Source organism: Mirounga leonina, unplaced genomic scaffold (assembly GCF_011800145.1).
Source record: "Mirounga leonina isolate KUSES-001 unplaced genomic scaffold, KU_Mleo_1.0 Mir_201, whole genome shotgun sequence".
NCBI classification, from domain to species: Eukaryota; Metazoa; Chordata; class Mammalia; order Carnivora; family Phocidae; genus Mirounga; species Mirounga leonina.
In genome coordinates this window covers 3,153,154-3,167,182 of record NW_023270504.1, presented here as the reverse complement: position 1 = coordinate 3,167,182, position 14,029 = coordinate 3,153,154, and the positions used below count along the sequence as shown (strand labels likewise).

The following is a 14,029-nucleotide window of genomic DNA, read 5'->3' as shown; positions in this document are numbered from 1 at the left end:
TAATACCATGATATATACTCCTAACGTTCATAGGGTATTCTTAGTCTAGTATATACTTGTGTTAAATATTTAACTCTTTCTTATTTATTATTACTATAAGTGATTATTGCTCAAATCTTTATGATTAATCACTCTTCTTTTTTTTTTTAATTTAAGGTGGTTTGTTGGAAGTGTTCTGATTACAAAGCTCAACTTGAGTACGATGGTGGAAAATTAAACAAAGTTTGTAAAGACTGTTATCAAATAATAAGCGGATTCACAGACAGTGAAGAAAAAAAAAGAAAAGGAATTTTAGAGGTATGGAATACTAAATGTTTGATAACTTTTCAATTTTTATGCAAGGAATGTAGAATTGTCTTTTAACCCTGAAGAATACAAATAGCATATTTTGTTATTTCTCTTAATATTTAACAATTTGAAGAACAAGCAAGATTCATACTTTTGTCCTATCCTGCTGAATTTGGGGATCATATTCAGTTGTATAGGAAGAAGAGGGACAAGTGCTGTATTTTAATCACATGCATTTGAGAGTGAAATGTTGGTTTTGTGAAGGTGGCTATAGTCAAATATTAGAGTATTAATTGTCTCTTCTAGTGCCCGACTTATAGTATATTTTTTAATAGGAAAGCTTTTCTGTCAATTTTATCATATTGGCTTCAAAAACCACTGTTTGAAATTATTAAAATTCGTATTAAAGTATTTATTACCTGAGAATGTCTACCAACTTATTGCATTAAAAGCATCATTTAATAGCCAGTGACAGTAAGCTGGTAACTGCATTGAAATATTATTGAAATGTCTTGCAAATGAATTCGACTCATGTTTTTAGACTAAAGTCAGAACCTCCCAATCAATCCTGGGAACTATAATGCAGCATGTATCTGAAATGAGTTTTACACTCAAAAGACATTAACATAAGGAATAAATTATGTAATAAGGCCTTTGTGGCAGAAAGTTCAACATAGCCTGGAAAGTCTGTGAAAAATAGGCTCATGATCAGAATTCTATGTATCTAAAGTCAGAGACGTACTTGGTTTATTAAGAATTTCCATGGTTTATTAAGAATCAATAAGCATTCGTTTTGCATCTATACAGTGTAAGCATACAAAGGTCATTTCTGTTAACTGAAAAAGAATCCTAAACTTGAGTGTCCATTGAAAGTTAAAGTATAGGCTGACAAGCTAAAAGTATAACTCTGAATTCTTCTAGGGTACAGATGTTGCTTGTAGGCAGACCAAAATGGGGCTTTCTCTGGCAGGCAAGGTGGAGGCACATTGCATTGGCCTCAAGACTTAAACACAATAACTGACAAAACTGGCATAATACAGTGAGTCAGATAACTTGTGTTAAGGGATGAATTTCAGGCTGTATCTATGAAATTAAAAAAAAAAACTCTAGATAGTTTCTCAAAAAGCCTATACTTGGGGGACAAGTTACCAGGTTAACATATTTAATCAAATAAATATATCATGTGAGGTCCATCAGTAGAAGATAATATATATATGTGCACCTGCACACACAAATACACACATATTTGAAACTGGCTTCATGCCAACGAGTTTGTTATGTGCTTTAGACCAGAAGTCAACAAACTTTTCCGGTAGAAGTTTCTGAGAGAAACTATTTTAGTCTTTGCAGGCCAAGAGAAAAAACTGAGAATATTACTTCTAAACAAGAAAGAAAACATTTTCACAGTTTTTTAGAAAAATTCAAAATTGAGTAATAACTTAGTATAATATTTTATGATATGGCAATAAGACTGGAATTCTTTGTGGGTAGGGGAGGTAGCAATTTATTTAATTGGAGTCCAGAGTTAGTGTTCACTGTCATCAAATTGATTTTAAATGTTCATCTATAAGAACTATTCTTAGCTCATAGGCCATACAAAAACAGGTGGTGGGCTGGTGGGCCCTAGTTTGCCAGCCAGTGCTTCTTAAACGATCTGTGATGAAGGGCCAGTTTTATTTCCAAACCACCACAGCTCAATATTTTTGTAACATAATCACGTTGCTTGCATGTCATCACAAAGTCCAATTGCTCTAAAAGTTTCTAAGTGCTTACTCTTACTTTCTGAGCTTTATCTTGAATGGGTAGCAAAAGAGCCTGAACCAGCACTATTTGGTGGATGGCATTGAGTAGCACTACCCTAAGGATTAGAGCAATTGAAAATAGAAGGAAACCACTCGCTTCCCATAATGTGTATAATAAAATCTATCATTTAATCAAATGGTTTTATTCCCTTTTTAACCAGAGATATATATATCAGGAGACAAAGCAGAAAACTGTAAATGGGTCTGGAAAGTAGCTGTTGCCATTTTAAAAACTTTTAAATTATCTCAGGTTCCAGGACAAAGATAGCTGGTCAGTATTTGCCTTTTTGCTATTGCACTGTTACGCAGTTGAAGCTGGTACAGGATTGTGGTTAAAAGGTCAGGCTCTGGATCCAGACCCAAATGCCTAGCTCGCAGGTTCCTAAATGTGTGCTCTGGGAAAGTTACTTCATCTCTGAACCTCATAGATAATGAAAGTGGTATCTTCTTAGTGTTGGTATGAGGATTAAATGAAATGATACACGTAGTGGACTAAGAAAAGCACCTGCATAGCAAGCAGTCAGTAAATGTTTAACTTTATTTAAATTTGAGGTCTGGTAATACAAAGAATTAAAATTCACTTAAATATTTTCCCTTGTGGGACACCTGGGTGTCTCAGTCAGTTAACATCTGCCTTCAGCTCAGGTCATGATCCCAGGGCCCGGGGATCGAGCCCCGCATTGGGCTCCCTGCTCAGTGGGGAGTCTCCTTCTCCCTCTGCCCCTCACCCTGTTTGTGCATGTGTGCTCTCTGTCTCTTGCTCTCACTCTCTCTCAAAAATATAAATAAAATCTTTTAAAAAATATTTTCCCTTGCTCATGAAAGGGATGAGTATTTAAATAATCATTGCCAATGAACCCTTTTTGGACATTCCCAGGAGACATTTTATGTGAATATATTGTACTTTATGAATATTTCCTTAAGGTGAATTACTTCTCTACCTGGTTCATTTTGTGTTTTCTCTCGCTCACTCTCTTTCCATTATATTTTTCTAGATTGAATCAGCAGAAGTATCTGGAAACAGCATAGTGTGCAGCTTTCTTCATTATATGGAAAAGTCAAAACCTTGGCAGAAAGCTTGGTGTGTGATCCCCAAACAAGACCCTCTTGTGCTGTACATGTACGGTGCCCCCCAGGTATCTAAACTGTATCTTTCTGAAGAGATGGAGGTCCTGGGGCAGGGGGAGGCGAATAGACACTGAACTCAAAATCCTTCCATTTCTCCTCAACAGAACGAGAGAGCTCAGACAGTTGCATTGTCTTTCATTACAATTGAAAAATAATTAGTAACTAAAATTCAAGTTTATTTAAACTGATTTTTATTTTTTTAACTGTTGGTTTTTTTTTTTTAGATATAGCCCATAGTTTCTTCATCCTGTGCATCATGTGCCTTCTCCCCTCCTCTTATTCCTATTCAGTGATTTGAGAAAGGATGAGTTGGATTAGGAAGGGGCATGGGAAGCAGTGGTGAAGCAGAGGGAGATGCAAGGAAGAGAAGGAGGCTGTTTGATGAAGGGAAATAATTACTACAGGTTTGGGGTTTTTTTTCCTGAATGGATGGATACCGGAAAAAAAAAGGAATTTGAGAGGAAGGAATTTAAGTCAACCTCAGATTTTCATTGTCCAGTAACAAGTTTTTGAGAACCATGTATGCATGGATCTGAGCTAAATCTATGGGAGCAACAGACATGCAGGTTTAGCTTCTAGCCAGCACCAGGCACTGTGGGTTGTGTTGTGCTTGAAAAACACCTGCGTTCACCTGGAAATAGATAAAATCTTAAATGTACCTGTTGTATTTTAGCCTATATCTACATTAAGGGCAGGTAAAATTTTATTTTAGAAATAAACTTAAGGGGTGCCTGGCTGGCTCAGTCAGTTAAGCATCTACCTTTGGCTCAGGTCATGATCCCAGGGTCCTGGGATCTAGCCCCATGTCAGGCTCCCTCCTCAGTGGGGAGCATGCTTCTCCCTCTCCCTCTGCCCCTGCTGTGCATGTGCGTGCTCTGTCATGCTCTGTCTGTCTGTCAAATAAATAAATAAAATCTTTTAAAAAAATAAACTTAAAATACCAAGGTATATATTGTCTTCTATTTCATTGTTTTTCCTATACCCTTTTCATGTCCATACATTGATGCACGAATGAATGGATCACCAAATAAAACTGTGTTTGGTAATCAAATCATCATTAACATTTGCTGGTTTTATACAGTAAGATAACTATTATTCTTTCCCCTTTTCATCTGAATGAAGAGCTGAATGGACTCCCTCACAGAGAGGGTGTGGGATGTAGGGTCAGTGAATCCTAGCTGATTTAGGTGTCTGCTCTCATTCATTCATTCATTCATTCAGCCTACATTTTCAGTGACCTCACGTCTGGGCGGTTTGCTAAGGACTGGATCACAGGCTCTGTCCACGGAGAGCTAACAGCACGAGTCTGTGTGGAACAGTGGTACAGAAAGAGGTTTAGTGGGAGCCAGATCACAAAGGGCCACGGATAGCAAGCTAATACATCTTACGTTCCTGTGTACCATGTTTTTTCCTTAGGATGTCCGAGCCCAGGCGACCATTCCACTCCTCGGCTATGTTGTGGACGATCTGCCAAAGAGTGCAGACCTGCCCCACAGTTTCAAACTGACCCAGTCCAAGTCTGTGCACAGCTTTGCTGCAGACAGTGAGGAACTGAAACAGAAGTGGCTGAAAATCATCTTTTTAGCTGTCACAGGTGAGACACCAGACGGTCCCAACAAGCTTCCAACCACCTTGGATGATCATGCTGAACCTAAGAAAAAATCAGAATGCTGAACTCCAGGACCATCCATGATGTGGAGGTCTCAAGATTTACAGCTCAAGACATTCCCAGCCCTCCTTATTCATCTCTTAGCACTTTATGTTGAAAAATATAGGCTCATAAATGCATCTTTTGGGGGACTATTTTCCTACGTTTCTGTACTCTTAGTGAAACTGATGTGCAGAGCCATTCTACCGATAAAAGTTTGAAATAATGTGAAAATGGAGCATTTTTTAATGAGCTATTCCTTGCATATGTACTTTTGTCTTGAACAAAATGGTATCAGTGGATTCTATCACTATCAGGTTAGAATAGGCCACTTCCATCTAAGGTCCTTCCATGTCTTCTCCCTCACAGGTAAGACTTGTAACAGTTTGAAAGATATACCTCCATGTTGCCAAAATAAATCCATGGTAAAAAAAAAAAAAAAAAAACAGGGACAGTTTAGGCTATTGTATTAACTTATTTAATTTAGTTTATAAAGCTCAAGCTACATAAATAATGTATGTTCTTTTAAAACAGGACAAGTTGTTGGTGTTCAAACTTTCAACTTATTAAGAAAAGATAATACTTGTTTTTGTAGAAATATTCCTAAGAAGAAAATATCTCAAGAATATAGCAACTATGTGTATAAAGTATTAAATATGAATATAATTATATTATACATGCTTTTCTCTTCAGCTTTAGGTTCATATTTGTCTCTAATTTATTTTTTAAATATAAAGCATGTTTTATCTTGGAATTGAACAATGTTCTAAACTTCAGAAATGTTTTTGGTGATTTATGTTTAACTGATTGACATCTAAGGGTATTGATATTTTTATAATAAGAAAAAGCAGTAATTTATGTGGCATGGGATATATTAGTTCCAACAGTATTTTTAAAGTACTATTTTTTTGTTCTGTGCCTATTTAAAACAGTGCCTCTCTTTGAAGGTGCTAATAATACCTATTTAAATTTATAATGAGGGTTTAATTAATGCTTCAGTCTTGATTATTTTGAGATAATAATACACTTTGGCCACTAGGATGGTCAAAGTCACACAGGTTATTTTACCTTTCACAATCCTGCAATTGTTGCAGCAGTTAACATCAGCATGTGCAAAAATGTTCACAGAAACCTAAACTGTACAAGATACCTGACTTTATACAGAACTGGGACATATGGAAACTACATTTATTGTGATGTTTTTCTTTCCCATAAGACCGTTCAGCATGGTTAAATGAGGACTATATATAATTAACACTTAAGATAACTGTGGGCCTATTCCTTTGTCAGAGGGGAAATGAAATTCATATGTGATAACCTGTGTTTGAGGGGCAGATATATAGATATTAGAGGAAGTTTATGTTCAACTCTTTAAACCACCTCAGTGAAGAAGAGGAGGGGAAAACAATAATGAAAGCAATATTTTAATGGCAGGTTTGGGAGGTACAAGATGTTTGAAGAGACTCTGAGCATTTTCCCCCCTGTCGTCTGGGGAATTTTTAATAGTCAAAACATGATTTCTTGTCACAAAGGCTGCTCTTCATTATATTGTGGTTGTGATTAAAATCTCACATTAAGTTGGCTATTTAACTTACTCTTTTTCTCAAACTAGTTTTTTTCCCCATTTACCCTGTTATGCCCCAAACATTATCACTTTTAAATGCCTAAGTCTGCTAGAAATCTAGAAATCCCCAAGAACGACCCTACTATCTGGGCCTTTGAGAATATAATTATACCTTAAGTGTAGAATGGATTCACTCAGAGTTTGAGACAGCCCACACATTTATTCAGGCCTGTCGTTTTAAGAAATATTTCAAGACTCTCCTCCTTCTCCCCACTCCAAAGGAGAAGGTAAACTAATTATGGCTGACACAATTAGATTGCCCTCCTCTATAATATAAAGGAATGCCAGCCATGATCTTTTTTTTTTTTTTTTTTTTTTTAAGATTTTATTTCTTTATTTGACGGAGACACAGCGAGAGAGGGAACACAAGCAGGGGGAGTGGGAGAGGGAGAAGCAGGCTTCCCGCTGAGCAGAGAGCCCGATGCGGGGCTCGATCCCAGGATTCTGGGATCATGACCTGAGCCAAAGGCAGGCGCTTAACGACTGAGCCACCCAGGCGCCCCCATGATCATTAATATTAAACCAAATATTTGGAATCAGAAAGAGATAAAGGCGTAGCTTCTTAGGCCCTATCAAATCAGGGACAGACTGAAAGAAATGTTAGATTACTTCTCTTTTCTAGTTGCCAACCATGTGGGGGGTGGTGTGTGTGTCTGTACAACATATGTATTCAGGGTGGCTTTTGAGACAGTTACACTATAGCTGTAGATGATACATTAGCATTCTTAATCTCCAAAAAAGAGAAGCAATAAAAACGTGGAATGATTATCAGGAGAACATGACTTTTGTAAATTGTGAATAGAGCAATGGAAACGTAAGGGCCAGTTTAGAAGATTTATGGGCCAGCTTATTTTTGAAAACTATTTTGAACCGTGAGGAGACTTCACTCTGCCGATCATAAATTGTTCTCCTGCAATGGGAGTAACATGGATACACTCAAGTTTTGGCTCAATAAATATCAATGTTATTTAATTGAGATTATCAAAAGAATACGTAAAAAGAATATTGTCAGGCTCTTCAATTTTTCAAAAAAATTAGAAATAATAGTACTAGAAGAGAATTTCTGGTTATCCAGTTACCATCTTTCATGGTCCACCCCGTGTTCTTTATTCAAGCACAAAGAGAAGCATTGAGGCAACCTTACCTGTGTTTCTCATAAAGAATCACTAATGCTTTTACTTGGAGAAAGGCAAGGGAATACTCTTAGGCAGGCATTTAGTAAACATCCAGCTAAACCAAAAGACGTCAAAGTGTGATTGGTTTCAAGAACCGTCGCATGTCTTGGTTTCCGAGACACCTGAGCAGTCACGACAAATTGCACATAAAAAAAACCAATTGTGATTGCTTTCCTCTTAGAACCAACATTCCATATAGGCTTTATTCTTCATTTTCCCTAATTTGGTGCTTTCCAAGTCCTTTTTAAAGTGTCCTTTCTCCAAACTTAAAAAATATTTCTTTGATAAAAACTGCTATTCATTACAAAACATTCCAGTTTTTTAAACTTAAATTTTGCTTTTACTGAAAGTCTACCATTTGGTATATTAAGTATGAAATGTAGTGCAGACTTAGCTCCAGGTTTTAAGTGGGACTCAATAATGAAAAATGCCACCAGCCACTTTTGTAATAATGGCATCTACAATGCCATCATGTATGCAAGCAATAAAATTCTTCAGGGTATGTTTTTATACTGAAATTTTAATATGAATGCCCCTCGCCACAAGGATATAGAGAATTACTTTTAGAAATGATACTATAACTCAAATTGCTGAGTATAGGGAAGGGAAGGGGGGGCATTATTCCTTGGATTCAAATAACCGTCAAAAGCATTTTTCCTTTAGCAAAGGGTATGGAGGGTGAGAGATTTAAGCACATCTGCACTACTTTATCAAGCTACATTTCATTTTCCATGAAGTTTAATACCACATACAGGTTGGTGTACTTACCTTCATTGGGTGACCTACCCCAATTAAAAAACAAATACTCCAACCTAAAAAATTACTAAACTTTTTATAAGAACTAACCTTTTAAATGTGCCCTGTCCCCATATATAAATACACATTTGGATTTTTTAAAAGAGTACTTGTCGTAGTCATAAGTATATAAACTACAAACTTCATTGTACTGCAGGGTTGTTAAAGATTCATTGATGCCTTCTAAAAACTTCTGTGAGTTCACAATTCTGTTTTACTTTTTCTTGTCTACTTTGTGGAAACAAGGTAGGTGTTTTTTTTTCTTTCAAATTTTAGATCCCATTTCTGATTATATTTAAAGCCTTAAGTTCTTATTTTGAGAATATTGTCTGCGATGACTCTAATAATGATCTTTCTGGACTAGATATATCCAGAGGAAAAGGCACCAACAGGAGCAAATAAGCTTCTAAGGAACAAAGGTCTTATTTTTTGCAGGTATCCTTGCTATAATGCAGAATAAAAGATTAATTAAATTTCCTACATCATACGATGTTCGTGTTAGCGGGTCTAAGATTAAGCACATGGTATTTATAAGCTAAAATTAATTCAAAAGACAAGAATGTCTTAATGTTTTCATTCTTCAATTTTGTATTCTTCAAGAATGTATTAATATAAAAACTGTGGCTAACCAGTTCTTATTCTCTAGAACTGTATTGACACCAATAGTGGATCGTGTTACTTCTTCATTCTCATCCAATTTTAGTAGAATCAAATTGCTTTTTATTTTCATATTACTATCTACTATAGATTCTTCAGATTTAGAAAATGAGTATGATATATAAAGACCACTAGATACACTTTTAAAACCCTTTCTGTGAATTTATGCATATATGTATATATGTAAAAACATTGTTGATTTCCAATTCTGTTTTTCCATAGGAATGACATTTTTATAGAAACTGTTCTTTTTAACTTAAATATTTTAACATAAATTATTTACGTGGATTTTTAGTACAATTCATTCTTATGTGTGCCCCATAAACATGTTTTCATGAGATTACTTTCTTTACTGATACAGTAAAGAGGAATAAAAAATTAGGAACTGAAATAAGAGTGAACAGAGAGGTGGACAGAAAGAGACTGCTGATCACCAGATCAGAGCAAGTTATGTTAAGACAAGAGAAAAATACTTACACAGCAGAAGGGATATGAACTATAAAATAGAAATCTTTGTAATTGCGTACTGATGGGATCTGTTGCACCTAGGCCTTTCTCCATTAGTTACTTTTTCCTTTAGGCTTAAAATACTTTCAACCTATGGGCCATTTTCTACACTGTTTACTGAGGTAAAAAAATCCTCTAAAGTCAATCATGGTTTTTCCACTTTTTGGACTGAGCATTTGGCAGAATGCTGTGTCTTTTCTGTGTTTTGAGATGAACTAGCACATGGCTTCTACAAGATAGTTTTTAAATCATTGGGGTCACTGGGAGTTACATGATGGTATACTTCTTCCTAAAATTTGTTATGGTACGTTTAGTGAGAAATTAAATCAAGAAATCTCATTGTAGCATATTTTAATAAGTGAATACCAAATACATAGAGTGAGATATATATACATATATATATCGGTTTGGTAAGGAACACAGTAGTCTTGGGGACCATTATGATAACAGAATTGCATTATATATTACATATTATGTGGATGTTGGAATGTATCACCTGAGGGGGTCTCCATTCATTAGCAATCATGTCTGTATATAAAACTTTTTTTTTTTTAACCAAACTAGCATTTTATTTTGTGAGTGACAATTGACTGATATTTTTGAATAAGTGTTATCTGGGTTTTGGAATTGTTGACTGATCAGTTTGAAAAAGTATGTTACCAGAATTTTAGAGTTAACGCCAGTGTGAAAAAGTATACACAAAAAGTAATTCTTTTCTAGCTATATGAATGTAATATTTGCATATAGTGTATATATTGTGTAACATATGTATATTTGGTCATAAAGGCATAGAATTGGAAACATTGTAAAATTAAGCACTTTAATTCCTATTAAATATTAAGCATTTGTATCTTGTAAATAAATACATCCTTAAATGAATTATAAAGACTTACATGTTATTTCAGCTAGGACTGTAGATGTTCACAATGATTTTGGTGGTCTCAGAGAAAAGTTACTCCAGTAGAGTGCCGATGCTCCTTCCCACCTCCCATCCCCCCCAAAACCTGTGGAAGTCTTTCAAGAATAAAGCAGCGATGGAAGCCAGGGTTCCCCAGGTGTAGAACTGGGGACTTCTCCCTGTGATAACTCCAGGGTTAGATCTGCGGGAGCTGCGAAAACAGTGCTGCTGTTTTCTGAGAAATGACTGCTTTACTACATAGTTTATGGTGCTTGCCTGCATTGTTCAGTCTTATGTGGTGAAACAGACATGGAAATGGCAAAGAACCACATTTGAGTCTTAGTCCTGCTATTACCTATTATGTGACCTTAGACGATTTACCTGAGTCCCAATGATAAACTCTTAGAGTCATTCCAAGAAATATGAAAAACACACTTGGTGACTACAAAACACTATACAGGTAAGTAGTATTTCATGGAATACTTCCCTGGGTTTCATACAGTTACCTTATTGGCTTTCGATTTAAAACATAAAAGATATCCCAGAAAGGAATGTGTGAACAGTATGATTTAAGAGAGAAAATATTTCCAGACATAATCCTTTTTAGAAATCAAAAGCCTTGTTTGGGTCTCAAAGAATTAATTTATCAATTGGTTCTTAAAAGCAATTAGCAGGATGCCTGGGTGGCTCAGTCAGTTAAGTGTCTGCCTTTGGCTCAGGTCATGATCCTGTGCTCCTAGGATTGAGCCCACATCGGGCTCCCTGATCAGCAGGGAGTCTGCTTCTCCCTCTCCCTCTCTCTCTCTCTCTGTCTCTCATGAATAAATAAAATCTTAAAAAAAAAAAAAAGCAATTAGCATCAGCTGAAGAATTTCTTAAAATTAAAAGTTGTCCTTGGCTTATCAATATACATGTTTGAGTCCACCTTATACCAGAGTAGAAATATGGTGGAGAGAGCCAATGTGGCATAATTCAGAGCTTTTCCAACTAAGGTACATAGGAATCATGCAGGGATCTTGTTAAAATGCAGATTCTGATTTAGCATGTCTGTGATGTGACAGTTCTAACAGGGTCTCAGGTAATGTTGATATTCTTCAAACCATTCTTTGGAGTAGCAGCTTATACTGAGAAGGACTTTGTCATAGACAACTGGCTAGAAGTCCCTGACTCTGACACTTTTTGTGACTTTAGACACTCTTCCTTGAAACATTGTGGGACTTAGATGATATTTTAGTATATTGCCTGGTCCATATGAGGCATTCAGCACATAATATTTTATTTTCAACTGAACTATAGTTGACAATATTGCTTTCAGGTTTACAATATAATGATTCAACAATGATATATATTACAAAATGTTCACCAGGATAAGTGTAGTTACCATCTATCACTATACAAAGTTATTATATTATTATTGGCTATATTCCCTATGCTGTACATTTCATCCCTGTGACTTATTTTTGTAACTGGAACTTTGTTATATTTTAATCCCCTTCACATACTGCTCACATCCCTCTTCCCCTCTGGCAACCACAGGTTCTCTGAGATTTTTTGTTCATTTGTTTTTTAGATTCCACATATAAGTGAAATCATATAGTATTTGTGTTTCTTTGTCTGATTTACTTCACATAATACCCTCTAGATCTATCCATGTCGCAAATGGCAAGATTTATTTTTTTTTAAGATTTATTATTTGAGAGAGAGAGATAAGAGTGCATGTGGGGGGAGGGCAAAGGGAGAGGAAGTGAGAATCTCAAGCAGACTCCTCACTGAGTCTGGAGCGGGGCTCCATCTCATGACCCTGAGATCATGACCTGAGCTGAAATCAGTAGTCAGAGGCCTAACTGACTGAGCCACCCAGGCACCCCAAGGATTATTCTTTTTTATGGAAGAATACATTCTGTTGTATTTATATATACCACATCTTTATCGATGGACACTTAGGTTGCTTCCATATCTTGGCTATTGTAAATAATGCTGCAGTAAACAAAAGCCACATCTTTTTGAATTGTTGTTTTATTTTTCTTTAGGTAAATACCCAAAAATAATATTAATGGGTGGTGTGGTATTTCTTTTTTTTTTTTTTTTTTAAGATTTTATTTATTTATTTGACAGAGAGAATGAGATAGAGCATGAGAGGGGGAAGGGTCAGAGGGAGAAGCAGACTCCCCGCCGAGCAGGGAGCCCGATGCAGGGACTCGATCCAGGGACTCCAGGATCATGACCTGAGCCGAAGGCAGTCACTTAACAAACTGAGCCACCCAGGCGCCCTGGTATTTCTATTTTTAATTTTGTGAGGAAACTCTATACTGTTTTCTAAAGTGGCTGCACCAATTTACATTCCCACCAACTGTGCATGAAGGTTCCCCTTTCTCCATCCTTGCCAAGACTTGTTATTTCTTGTCTTTTTGATAACAATCATTCTGTGTAAAGTGATACCTCATTGTGGTTTTGATTTGCATTTCCCTGATGATCAGTGATGTTGAGCACCTTTCCATGTGTCTGTCAGCCATCCGTATGTCTTCTTTAGAAAGAAAGTCTTCTTTCTTGGTTAGAAAAATACCTTTTTAGGTATTCTGCCCATTTTATAATCAGATTATTTGGGGGTTTTTTGTGTGTTTTCTTTATATATTTTGGGTATTAACCCCTTATCCGATATACCTTTGCAAATATTGTCTCCCATCTTGTAAGTTGCCTCTTTGTTTTCTTGATGGTTTTTTTTCACTGTGCAAAAATGTATTAGTTTGATGTCGTGCCAATTATTTATATTTGCTTTTGTTTCCCTTGCCTGAGGAGACATATCCAGAAAAATACTGCTAAGGCTAATGTCCATGAGTTTACTGCCTATGTTTTCTTTTAGGAGTTTTATGGTTTCAGGTCTCAGGTATGGGTCTCTAATCCATTTTGAGTTTATTTTTGTGTAGGGTGTAAGTGGTCCAGTTTAATTGTTTTGTATGTGGCTGTCCAGCTTTCCCAGCACCATTTATTGAAGAGATTGTCTTTCCCTGTTTTTGGTTCTGTTGTTATAAATTTATTGACAATATACACATGAGTTTTCTTTCTGAGTTCTCTATTCTGTTTCATTGATCTATGTGTTTGTTTTTATGCCCCTACCATACTGTTTTATTTACTACAACTTTGTAGTATAGTTTGAAGTCTAGAATTGTAATACATCCAGCTTTGTTCTTTCTCATGATTGCTTTTGCTATTTGAGGTCTTTTGTGGTTCCATGCAGATTTTAGGATTATTCTAGTTCTATAAAAAATATTGTTGGTATTTTAATAGGGATTGCCTGTGTTCTGTAGGATTTTTCTGGCTTCAAGTCTCACATTTAGGTCTTTCATCCATTTTGACTTTATTTTTGTTTAGTGTAAGAAAGTGGGCCAGTTTCATTCTTCTGTATGTGGCTGTCCAGTTTTCCCAACACCATTTGTTGAAGAGACTGTCTTTTTCCCATTGGATATTCTTTCCTGCTTTGTTGAAGATTAATTGACCACATAGTTGTGG

General features: G+C 36.0%; 1 protein-coding gene across 5 annotated transcripts in view; it reads left to right on the top strand.

Annotated features, from left to right (window-relative positions):
• The window catches only part of FGD4 (FYVE, RhoGEF and PH domain containing 4), a 135,440-nt gene extending 128,997 nt beyond the window's left edge, over positions 1 to 6,443 (top strand). For 4 of the 5 annotated variants that reach the window (XM_035027933.1, XM_035027934.1, XM_035027931.1 and 1 more), the window contains 3 exons: positions 157 to 297; positions 3,086 to 3,226; positions 4,635 to 6,443. In XM_035027933.1, coding sequence (XP_034883824.1) covers positions 157 to 297; positions 3,086 to 3,226; positions 4,635 to 4,892 — 540 coding nt within the window. In that variant the 3' untranslated portion in view covers positions 4,893 to 6,443. Of the gene's footprint in view, positions 1 to 156; positions 298 to 3,085; positions 3,243 to 3,308; positions 4,167 to 4,634 lie in introns of those variants that run through there. The other variant, XM_035027932.1, reaches the window with a different exon arrangement.
• Positions 6,444 to 14,029: the final 7,586 nt, after the last annotated feature.